General features: G+C 37.4%; 1 protein-coding gene and 1 non-coding gene across 2 annotated transcripts in view; one reads left to right on the plus strand and one right to left on the minus strand.

Annotated features, from left to right (window-relative positions):
- The window catches only part of LOC121442727 (transcriptional regulator ATRX), a 164,998-nt gene that overhangs the window by 135,628 nt on the left and 16,563 nt on the right, over positions 1-12,807 (plus strand). The window contains exons 28-30 of the mRNA XM_041644329.1: positions 3,059-3,167; positions 5,448-5,625; positions 6,681-6,875. Of these exons, the coding sequence (XP_041500263.1) occupies positions 3,059-3,167; positions 5,448-5,625; positions 6,681-6,875 (482 nt within the window). The remainder of the gene's footprint in view (positions 1-3,058; positions 3,168-5,447; positions 5,626-6,680; positions 6,876-12,807) is intronic.
- On the minus strand, positions 4,052-4,239 carry LOC121442748. The gene has a single exon (XR_005973591.1). It is a non-coding gene; the product is annotated as a U2 spliceosomal RNA (small nuclear RNA).

Here is a 12,807-nt window from a genome sequence, read left to right on the forward strand (position 1 = left end):
TTCTTGTTTGGTTTTTGTGTGTATATGTGTGCCTGTACACAAGTGCCTCTGAGGATCAGAGTCAGCCTCAGGTATCTTCCTCAGTCACTCTTTCTTATTTTTTTTTTGAAACATAGTCTCTCACTGACTGGAGCTCACAAATCCAGCTAGGCTGACTGGCCAGTAAGCCCTTAGCATCAGGAGCCCATCACCATGCCCAGCTTTTGCCTGGGTGCTAGGGATCAGAACTCAGATCCTCATATTTGCACAGCCGGCCATGAGCCATTAACCCAGTTTGTTTCTGTTTCTAAATATATAGTCTCGAATTCACTCTTATCTGAGCCTGGCCTTGAAGTTCTCGTCCTCTTGCCTCTACCTCCCAAGTGGTGCTGGAATTGTATGCATTTACTCTCTACCACATCTGGTTTTCTTTTGTACTGAGAATCCAGGGCTTCATGCACTTTGCCAACTTAGCTATATCTTTTTTTATCTTATTTTGACATTTTGAGAATGTCTAGTTATGGAGTACTAGCCTGACCTGGACTTGAAATTCTCCATCAGTTTTCCTAGTGCTGGGATTATAAGCATGTACTATTATGCCTGCTCTACCATCCATTTAATTTTTTTAAAGTTTATGTATTTATTTTTTTAAAAAAAGATATTTTCTCATTTTACATACCAATCCCAGTTTCTATTCCCTCCCCTCCTCCTACTCCCTCTACCTTCCCCCCAACTCCAACTCCCATCCATTCCTCAGAGAGAGTAAGGCTTCCCATGGAGAGTTAGCAAATAGCACATTGCTTTGAGGCAGGGCTAAGGCCCTTTCCACTATATCTAGGCCGAGCAAGGTATTCATATAAAGAGAATGGGTTCCAAAAACCTGTATAAGCAGTAGGGATAAATCCTGGTCCCACTACCAGTGGCCCCACAAACTGCCCAAGCCAAACAACTGTACCCTACATTCAGAGGGCCTGGTTTGGTCCTATGCAGGTTCCCCTGCTGTCGGGCTGGAGTTGCTAAACTACCAAAGTTCAATTAAAGAGAGAGAGGAGCAGTAATATGCATAAAGGGATCAATACCATGATACAGATGCCTACTGAAATAGCTTAAGTGAGTTAATGGGAGTTCAGCAATTCCAGCCTGACAGCAGGGGAACCTGCTGTCGATCTCTGCATCTGTAAACAAAAATTTCTTTCCCTCCTGGTGCCACAAGTTCAGTCCCAAAGAAACACACAGAGGCTTATATTGATTATAAACTGTTTGGCTTATTAGCTCAGGCTTATTATTAACTAGGTTTCACAACTTAAATTAGCCCATAATTCTTATCTATGATTAGTTACATGGCTTGCTATCTTTTCTCACTGCAGCATTTTCATCTTGCTTCCTCTGCATCTAGGTGGCGACTCTAAACTGAGCCTTTCCTCTTCCTAGAATTCTCCTAGTCTGGTCACCCCATATTTATTTCCTCCCTGGCTACTTGCCAATCATTCTTTTATTAAACCTAAATAGTGACAAATCATTACAGGGTACAAGAGCATTATCTCATAGCATGTATCTGTTTACATCAGCTGCTGGATGAAGGTTCTATGATGACATTTAAGATATTCATCAATCTGACTATAGGACACAGCCAGTTTGGTACCCTCTTCTCTATTGCTTAGGATTTTAGCTGGGGTCATCCTTGTGGATTCCTGGGAACTTCTCTCGTGCCAGGTTTCTTGCTAACCCCATAATGTCTCAATCAAGATACCTTTTTCCTTGTTCTCCCTCTCTGTCCTTCCCCCATCTCTACTATCCCATTTCCTCAACTGATCCTTCCCCTTCTCCTTCTTCTTTCCTCCTCCCCTTCCACCCTCCCTTCCTCCTCCATTCCCATGTCCCAATTTTCTCAGGAGATCTTGTCTGTTTCCCCTTTCCAGGGCGATCCATATATGTTTCTCATAGGGTTCTCCTTGTTACCGAGCTTCTCTGGGGTTAAGGACTGTAGGCTGGTTATCCTTTGCTTTATGTCTAATATCCTCTATAAGTGAGTACATACCATGCTCCTCTTTCTGGGTCTGGGTTACTTCACTGAGGATGGTTTTTCTAGTTCCATCCATTTGCCTACAAATTTCAAGAGTAGTACTCCATTGTTTAAATGTATTACATTTTCTTCATCCATTCTTTGGTTGAGGGGCATCTAGGCTGTTTCCAGGTTCTGGCTATTATGAGTAATGCTGCTATGAACATAGTCGAGCAGATGTCCTTATAGTATGATTGAGCATCCTTTGGGTATATGCCCAAATGTGGTATTGCTGGGTTGTGCGTTAGGTTGAGTCCCAATTTTCTGGGAAACCGCCATACTGTTTTCCAAAGTGGCTGTACAAGTTTGCCCTCCCACCAGCAATGGAGAAGTGTTCCCCTTACTCTGCATCCTCTTCAACATAAGCTATCATTGTTATTTTTGATCTTAGCCATTCTGACTGGTGTAAGATAGTATCTCAGAGTCATTTTCATTTGCATTTACCTGATAGCTAAGGATGTTGAGCATTTTCTTAAGTATCTTTCGGCCATTTGAGATTCTTCTGTTAGAATTCTCTTAGATCTGTAGCCCATTTTTTAATTGGGTTATTTGGAATTTTGATGTCTATTTTCTTGAGTTCTCTATATGTTTTGGAGATCAGTCCTGTGTGATGTAGTGTTGGTGAAAATTTTTTTCCATTCTGTAGGCTGCCTTTTCGTCTTTTTGATGTTGTCCTTTGCTTTACAGAAGCTTCTCAGATTCAGAACTTGAAATTCTCCGTTAGCCCTCCTAGTGCTGGGATTATAGGCATATAGTATTATGCCTGGCCTATCATCCACTTAAAGTTTTTTTTTATTATGCTTATTTAGTGTGTGCATGTGTGGGGATGTGAGTGGAGGTCAGAAAACAATTTGAGTTCAGTTTTGTCCTTCAACCTGGTGGATCAAATTCAGGCCAAGCTTTGTAGCAAGAATTTGGCCATCTTCCTTTTAAGTGATACTCAAGGAAAAAAATCTACTAATATTAGTAGGGTAACACATCAAATTCCTCTTTTGAGTTTTCTGTTTACATTTTCAGGTGAAGGGAAGTGGCTCAGGAATATTGACTATTACCGCTTGGATGGTTCTACTACTGCACAGTCAAGGAAAAAGTGGGCCGAGGAATTTAATGATGAAACTAATGTGAGGTATGGTGCTTGTTCTACATGTATAGATATTTTAAATGTAGTTTCAGTAAAATTATATTTTTAATATATCCTCTCATTTTTAACAAATGATGAAATTAAGGCCTAAACCAGGTCAATCACACTTTTCATTCCAAAAATTTGTTTATGGAATCCTATACATTGTAGCAATACGAGTCTCACTTCATTTACTTACTGAAATGTATTTATTTGTGCCAGACATGGTAGCACATACTTTAATTCCAGCATTTGGGAAACAGAAACAGGTAAATCTTTGTAGGTTCAATGCCAGCCTCATCTATGTAGCAATTTGCAAGGCAGCTAGGCCAACATTGTAAGATTTTGTCTCAAAAAACTATTTGTGATTTTTTTGCTTATTTCCTGATTATTTTTAAATTCTAGGTCATCATAGGGATATATACAGTGTGTGTAGCCTTGCCTTCTCAGGGACATTGAATTTTTCCCAGGTTTTGGAATTAAAGCTATTATGAATATCCCTGTATAAGTTTTTCCTCAATGCTCTTTCCCTATGTGTGATGCAATCTAAGGATCGTAATTTCTGTTTTTTTTGTGATAATTTTTTTTTAGACAGCGTTTCTCTGCCTACAGTCTTAGCTGTCCTGGAACTAGCTCTTAAGACCAGGCTGTCCTGGAACTCACAGAGACCCACCTGCCTCTGCCTCCTGAGTGTTGGGATTAAAGGAGTGCACCATCATTGCCTGGCTAATTTTATCTTTATCTATGAGATTGTCAGTTTTCCACAGTGACTTTATGGTTTGTACTTTTAACAATGTATATGGCACTGCGATTCTACATTCTCCTCGCAACTTAGTATTTTCATGTTTTACAACATCTAGTTTGTTCATTCATTCATTCATGTTCTCCAAAGGCGGTGCACTGTTCCTGGAGGAACTGCAATATTTGGTCGATGCATGGAGTGGTCATAAACTGTTCCTATTCTATCTCTTAGCTCCAAAAATCCGTATAACATGTTCTCTTTTGTTAGAGGATACATTGGATATTAAACTGATAACAGACACTATACTTGATTTTTGCCAAAAGACTGAGAAACAGTCCTGCAGTGATTTTTACTTTGCTTTTCTTCAATCATAAATGATGCAGAACTAATTTTAATATGTATATTGATAACTTTTTTATTTAAGCCAATTTTATTTATTATCCATTTTTATTTATTTATTTATTTATTTATTTGTAATTTTTCCATTCAAAAATTTCCACAGGGAACCCTGCCCTGTGGGAAGTCCAACTCCCCCCCCCCCATATCCAGGCCTAAGAAGTTGTGCATCCAAATAGACTAGGGTCCCAAAAAGCCAGTACATGCAGTAGAAACAAGTCCCAGTGCCTTTATCAGTAGCTTCTCAGTCTACCCCAATTGTCAGCCACATTCAGAGAGTCTGGTTTGATCACATGCTCATTCAGTCCTGGTCCAGCTGGATTTAGTGAGCTCCCATTAGCTCAGGCACACTGCCTCAGTGGGTGGACCAACCCCTGGTGGTCCTGACTTTCTTGCTCATCTTCTCCCTCCTTCTGCTCTTCAACTGGACCTTGGGAGCTCAGTCCAGTGCTCCCATGTGAGTCTCTGTCTCTATCTCCATCGCTGCACAAAGATTCTATGGTGATATTCGAAATAATCATCAGTGTGATTATGGGGCAAGGACAGTTCAGGCATCCTCTCCTCTGCTGCCCAAGGACCTAGCTGGGGACATCCCCGTGGACACCTGTGATCCCTTCTAGAGCCAAGTCTCTTGCCAACCCTAAAATGGCTCCCTTAATGTAGATCTCTTCTTCCCTCCTCCTGTATCCACCCTTCCTCCATCTCAACCATCCCATTCCCCGAAGCTCTCCCCAGTTCTTCCCTTCTGCCTTCTCTCTCCCCTCTCCCCTTCTCCCAACCCCCCTTCCACCTCTACCCCCACCCTCATGCTCCCAACTTTTTCCCGGTGTTTTTGCCTGCTTCCAATTTCCAGGAGGATTTATATGTTTTTTTCTTTGGGTTCACCTTGTTATTTGTTAAGCCAATTTTATACATACTATATTTTGATCATATTCTATCCCCTCCTTCAGCCCCTCTTAATCTTTAAGTCATCTTTAATTATAAATTATTGTAGGCTTTAATATTAATAATATAACTATAATTAATATAATAGTACAATTGTTTTTTGTGGGAAGTTGATTTTTCTTATTAAAGTATACGGTGTATGTGTACTTTTGTAATATTAAAGTCATAATAACTAAGCATTTATTTTACATTTTCATTTTTAGAGGGCGATTGTTTATCATTTCCACCAAAGCAGGGTCTCTTGGAATTAACCTGGTAGCTGCTAATAGAGTGATTATATTTGATGCTTCTTGGAATCCATCTTATGACATCCAGAGTATATTCAGAGTTTATCGCTTTGGACAAACTAAGCCTGTTTATGTGTATAGGTTCTTAGCTCAGGTAGGTTTGTTGTTTGCATTCTTTTTATACTAAGAAGTTGATGTTAATAATCTAGAGGTGCAGAACATATACAGATGAAACTGATAATACTTTAGATATGCCCAGCGTAGGTCTCTTAGAAGGAGACATACTTGAAAATATTCTATAAATAAAACTGATATCAAGTTAGGTCAGACAGAAGCCAGACGTGGTGTTGCACAGCTGTGGTCCCAGCACATAGGACCTGTAGGTAGGATGGTGGCACTTTCAATGACAATCTTGGTTACATAGTGAGACCTCTGTTTAAAAACAAAATCAACTCCCCTCAGAATTCAGATTTAATAAAATTCATCAAAATTCAAGAAATAGATGCATTTCAAGGTCATTTGTGTCTGTAGAGTCAAGGTGCCCTTTTAACTGACACATCTGTTTCAGGAGCAGGTAGGACATATACTCTACACTTGAACCCAAATCTGGGCTTCTCTCAGTTGCAGCCTGATATTTACTAGCAGATATTTATTTATTTGATCTTCTTCAGTGTGACATGTGTACAGTTTCTTTGTATTTTAGTTTATAAGTAATGTATAGTATATGTCAGTATATTAGTTTATCTTGAATTTTAGAAAGCCATATTTGAACTATAAGACGTTTTGCGTATTGTTAGCCTATTACATATCACATTAAAAATCTGGTTTCTCGTATTCTAATTTCAGTACCTATCTAAATTCTTATTTCTTGTGCCTTCTATTTCTGTTTATCCTGATATCTGCCTGCTCTCTGACTTTCACAAGGTATAGAATTATCTCAAAGCAGGCCACAAATCCATTTTGGTCAGATAATTTAGAATAACTCTTCATAGTCAAATTTTATTAACCTGATGACAAATTAAGACGGTAAGTTTCCTAGAATAGATGAATTCTTTCATGAATGGACTAACATTGTTAGGGATTTTTTGTGGCAACATGTGACCGTGAAATTTTAGCATTTCATAATTAACGTGTAACTAGATTTATCCATAAGTTTTATGTTGACCAATTTTTTTATCTGTGTATTGTTTCTTTGTTTTTTAAACAAAGGGAACCATGGAAGATAAGATTTATGATCGACAGGTAACAAAGCAGTCACTGTCTTTTCGAGTTGTTGATCAACAGCAGGTTGAACGTCATTTTACTATGAATGAGCTTACTGAACTTTATACTTTTGAGCCAGACCTATTAGATGATCCCAATTCAGAAAAGAAGAAGAAAAGGGACACCCCCATGCTGCCAAAGGTATGTCTTTTCAGATAATTAGGTTAACTAACAAATCAAATGCCAACAGGGACCAAGGAAATTGTACTACTACAATGAAGAAGAGATTCTGATTAAGGCTGTGTGTACTTCATATATTTTCAGAGACTAAATTGATATTTAACAAACTTTATATGATTATAAGTGAAAGAATGCTTAATTACTTATCAATACAACACCACAAAGAAGGTAATATTTCTGAAAACCATAAACGTTATTTATGTCAAATAACATTTCCACCACCCAGAAAGAAATCTAATCAGAAATCTGAGTGGAAATCATTAAGACTGTGTTTTCCTAAGCTTTAAATTGAAGGCATGTTTATATGACTAATCTACTAGTAAGTTAGTTGTCTGTTCTTTAACCTTTTTTCTCTCATAGAGCAATTAAGAATCAGCAAATAGGTGTATGAAAATTTTCCCATCATCACTACTTGTTAGGGAGCTGCAAATCAAAAACATAATGAATGAGATTCTACCTCATATCTGTTAGGGTAGCTAAGAATCCAAGGAATAAGAAGTAGTCAGTATTGGTGAGAATGTGGATATAAAGGGAACCGTGTGCACTTTTGGTAAGCATGTAAATTATTGCACCCACAACTCAAAACAGTAAAGAGGTTCTTTGATTTTGTTGGGTTTTTTGAGACAGGGTTTCTTTGTGTAGCCCTGGCTGTCCTGGAATTCACTACATAGACCAGGCTGACCTCAAACTCACAAAGATCCACCTGCTCTGCCTCCTGAGTGCTGGGATTAAGGTGGAGTGGACGTTCCTTAAAAAAATAAAATTAAATTACATAAATAAAGCAAGTTCCATGACAGGCTCCAAAGCTACACTAAGAAACCCTGTCTCAAAAAAATCATTAACATTAAGAGAATTAGGAAAGCAGCTATCTGGGTGCCATATCAATACAACAGCGTAACTTCTGTCACTTATAAAAGTATTTATTAGTTCTTCATGTGGTTAGGGTAGCTAAGAATCCAAGGAATAAGAAGTAGTCAGTATTGGTGAGAATGTGGATATAAAGGGAACCGTGTGCACATTGTGACTTTATGCTATGCAGCAGTTTTAAATGCTTGGGACAGAATTGAAGAAGTAGGAAAGAAGATTGAATCATTTACTAAAGTCATACAGGGGCCAAAAGAAACAAACCTTCATGGATTTCTTACAAAGATTGACATCAGTAATAAATAAAATGATACCAAAAATCAGAAGGTAGACAAATAATGATTGAATCTCTGGCTTTTGAGACTGCTAATTCTCGGGCTGGAGAGTTGTCTCAGCCATTAAAGGCTAGTCTTACAACCAAAAATATGAGAGAATGCTAATTCTCAATGCAGAAGGATAATTAGGCCATTAAAGACAAGGTCAGCATCTTTGGAGTAATTGATCCTAGATACAATTAGTGTTGAATCTCATGACCATGATGATGTGGTAAGAGGTGATTTTTCAGAGGTTTGAAGAAAAATCGAAATGTCAGATTTTGTTTCAATTATGGCAAACAAGGTCACTTTAACAGGGATTGTAAACAGGGTGTTCCTAAAAACTATTTTTTTCCAAGCATAATCCATTCAGAACACCCCCTTCTGTATTACGCAGAAATTGTGGCAAAGGCAGACATTGGACTAATGAATGTGGATCAACAAGGGATTTTCAGTATAATCCTTTGCCATCCAGAAACTCCGTTGAGGGTCTCTTTTCAGTACCCTATGCCAAATCTTGTTCAGTCATTTCCTGCCATAATAGAGGAAGCTCCTTTCCAGAGCAATAGTGAACCTAATGCCTATTGTAAGAAACCATATTGCTCTGGATAATAGAATAACTATAGAAAAGGGAACAAAAAAATTCAGCAAAGACTATAAAGCAAATATTTTGACAAACTTCTATAAATGAACAAATACTAAAATTAAAAAGATCTGGTAGACACAGGTGTGAATGTAGCAATAATTTCATCAGAATCTTGGCATCCAAATTGTTTTTTATCAATCAGCATGGTTGTTTTATCTAAATTGACCTATAAATCTAACAAATTCTTTTCATTTGATCAGAAATAACTTGTCAAAATAGAACCTCCCGAAAATTAGGGTTGGTAAATGGGCTTTATTTCTGTCTTTTCTGGAGGATAAAAGCATCCCATTAAGGAACCCAAAGAACACTGGACAAATGAGACATCTAAAGAAAAAGGACAAATCATCCCCCCCCCCAAAAAAAAAATTCTCAAGAAAAAGAGTCAATTGGCCTATTGGTATATCACATTCCCAAACAGAATAAAATTTCATAAGTCTTCCAAAATATTTGCTTCTTCTATTTTCTATAGACATATTAATACAAATGATATTTTTCGAGTCCTACTCCAATTAAAGATTAAAGATGGCTTTGAATTGGAGTGTGGCGCTCTCCTTCTCTTAACCCAAACATGCTTTCTGAAGTGAAATCAAATCTCTGTCTCATGTCAGAAGAGCCACCTGATATGGGACAGAGGAAAAACAAAACTTTAAGGACTTTTATTGCCACTAATCTCATAATCCTTTGGTTTTTGACTCTTTAACAGCTTTTCTTAAGGTGTAATATATATATATATTATGTATTATATATATATATATATAATGAAATTAATGGTCATATAGAGTGCTAATTCTAGAAAAAGGTTTTATCTACCTTCCTGTACATGATTTTGGGTTTTGGTCTCTATCAGTTTTCTGCGGTGAACCATGACTTTGACAATTCCTTCAGGAGTATTATAATATCACTCGGCTGAAAAACACCACCTAAAGATGGGCTTTGGACTACAAACTTCTCAGAACAATTTTGAGGTGTCTAGCTGAGGTAGATCCACCCTAACAGACTACTCTAGCCAGTACTTGAGACAAACCTTGTACTTTCCCATTACACAGAGACTGGGTTTGGTTAAGTTGTTATTGATTATAGCCAGGAAAAAAAATCAACACAAAAGAAATTAAATGTAAGGTTTTTGTTTTGAAAAGAAAAAAGGGGTATAGATATGCTAAGATAAAATGGTAGATTTTTGAATCTACTCTAAAAAGAAGTGACACAGATGCGATAGGATAAAATGGTAGATTATTGAATCTACTCTGAAAAGTAAAGACAGAGGTTATAGATATATGATAAAAAAAGGTAGATTATTGAGTCTGCTTTTGCTAGTTTTAAATGTTTTACATTGGTCTGGACTCTTGTATGTTGTATAAATTTTGTATATTGATAAAAACTTCAGATTAATTTTGTTAGAGCATACTGTATATACATTTCTACTCTTATTCAAGTTATTGTACCTATACAACTCATTTAACAATGTAATACAAATTTCTAGTCCTTTTAAATTGTTTCCAACTGTTTAGTTTAGGATAATAAGGAAATGCAGGTTAGTAGTTAAGCCTCCATTATAATTGAATTTGTAGTTAAATTAGGTATGTTTTCAAGGTCAAACGAAGGTATATTTTAGACAGACAGGTCATTATCAAACTCTTCAGAGTTCTACAGAATATGGCATTTAAGATGTTTCAATAACAGCAATATTTTATTTATTTGTTAATAAATAAAGCTTACCTTGAAGGTCAGAAGGTAAAACTAAGTCACTAGAGGCCAGGCAGTGGTGTCACACACCTTTAATCCCAGGATTTGGGAAATAGGCGTAGGGATCTCTGTGGGTTCAAGGCTACCCTGGGCTACTCAACATCAATGCAAAAATAGATTTAGGTGGTGGTGGCCCATAGTTTTAATCTCAGTCCTAGTGAGTCACATGTCTTTAATCCCAGCACTAGTGGAGAATATAAAATGGGAGGAGACAGAAGATCAGGGCTCTGTCTGCAGTCACCCAGTCTTTCTAGAGGTAAGACTTCTCTAGTGGCTTGGCTGTTTTACTTTTCTGATCTTCAGCTTTAACCCCAATATTTTTCTCTGTTTTTTTTTTATTATTCTTGCTATAATTTGTGCCCAGCATTTGGCAAGAATTTCCACATAAAGCCTGAGAATTTTTTTTAAAAAAGGAAAAAGGATTCTAGACAAGAGAAGAACAGAGTCAAATGAATCTTCTTTGTAACCATCTTTTCTCAAGAGTTGTGGCAATAAATGTGACTCCTGCCTGTTCCTCCACCCTGAAGCTAGTCTCCCAGGAAGCTAAGGAATGGGATGGAGTCAGCCACCAAAGCTGCAGTTTTAGTCCTAGCCATTCTGCTTAACAGATTAAAGACTTGTACTCAGAAAAAGATAGAGATATGTGGTAAAGACAGATTCATACAGAAAAAAGCATCTTTATGGTTTATAGTGTGTCTAAAAAATATATGTAGGCTTGGGAAAGAAAAGAAAAAGGATAGAGAAAGTCCTTGAAAAAAGAAATAGAGTAGCCAGGTGTGGTGGTGCACTCCTTTAATGCCAGCACTTGGGAGGGAGAGGCAGGTCGATCTCTGATTTTGAGGGTAGCCTGGTCTACAGAGTGAGATCTAGGACAGCTAAAAATACACAAAGAAACCCTCTCTCAAAAAAACAAAAATTAAAAATAGAAGTAAAAGAAATAGAGTTTTAAAAAGCCATGTAGAGATGGAAAGTACACAGAGAATTTTGATACTGTGTGTTACTGTGTTTTTGAATTGTTTGACTATGGAGGAAGGAGCAACAGCTGCTGCCACTGTATTAATCCAACCTATATATTTTGAAAATGCCTTGACTTCAAAATTTAAAGTCAAAAGATATGATACTTTGGAGAAGAAGTTTTGCTTTTGTTTCCACAGGAAATGAGAGGCTGTGGATTCATTCTGCTTTAAGAAAAATAAGGTTTTATCAAAGAAGACCCCCCCCCCTGAAAAATCTCCAATGGGAATGGGTGGCCCAGATGATCCAACATTTCAAAGTACCTCTGTTGTAGTTTCTCAGCCTCAAGACTGCTGGCTGAGATGATCAAGCCTCACAGAATACTCCAGTCAGGACTTGATCATAATTCTATATTTTCTTTGGGTTCCCATAAGATTATCAGTGCCCCCATTCAGCAGGAAATAGTCTGGAAAACTATACCCACATTCCCCCCAAATGAATTATGGATGTTTGTCTTTGTGTAACGTTTTGGTTACAAGTTGTTATGGATAATGGTCAAGAAGAAAGCTAAAAAAGGAGAATAGATTCAGGGTTTTTGTTTCAAAAAGAAAATAAGGGAAAGTGTGCAGTAATGCTCTTGTACACTGTAAAGATTTGTTACTCATATTGTTTTAATAAAATGTTGATTGTTTAGTAGCCAGACAGGAAGTATAGTCAAGACTGGGAGAATTCTGGGAAAAGGAAAGGCAGACAGCCATTCATCAGCCAGATAAAAAAGCAACAAGATGAGATTGCCTTACTGAGAAAATGTACCTGGCCATGTGGTTAAACATCAACAAGAATTTGGATGAATTTAAGTTATAAGAACTAGTTAGTAATACGCCTGAGCAAAAGGCCATACAGGTAATAATTCATATAAGCTTCTGTGTTTAATTGGGATTGAATGGCTTCAGGACTGTGAGGGACAGAAACTTCTAGCCACATTATGTTTTATTTTTTTTTGTTTTATGACAATGAGACATGTCTGCTCCTGGTAGCACCAACCTACTTCAGAGGAGATAATGAGCATCGAAGAAACTGTACATGGTGTTTACTTTCTTTTTAGCAAAAGTCACTTGGCAAGAAAATGCCCTTGCCTCAACTGCTGACAGTATGCTATCCTAATTTAACAAGCAAGACAGAAAAGAAAGTGACTACCAAACATTGTCAAGACAAGCAGGGACAGCCCTTCAAAATAATCTTCCTTAACAGAAAAGTCTGTCAGTTATGCTAGGCTTGTAGGATTGCAGAGGAACTTTGGATGACTGTCCAGGCAACCAAGTGTCATTTCTCACAATTTTTGGAAGTTGCTTGCTTACACTTAATGGTTGCT

The sequence above is a fragment of the Microtus oregoni genome, unplaced genomic scaffold (assembly GCF_018167655.1).
Source record: "Microtus oregoni isolate MIOR12 unplaced genomic scaffold, Mior012 000094F_ref0000399, whole genome shotgun sequence".
Taxonomy (NCBI): Eukaryota; Metazoa; Chordata; class Mammalia; order Rodentia; family Cricetidae; genus Microtus; species Microtus oregoni.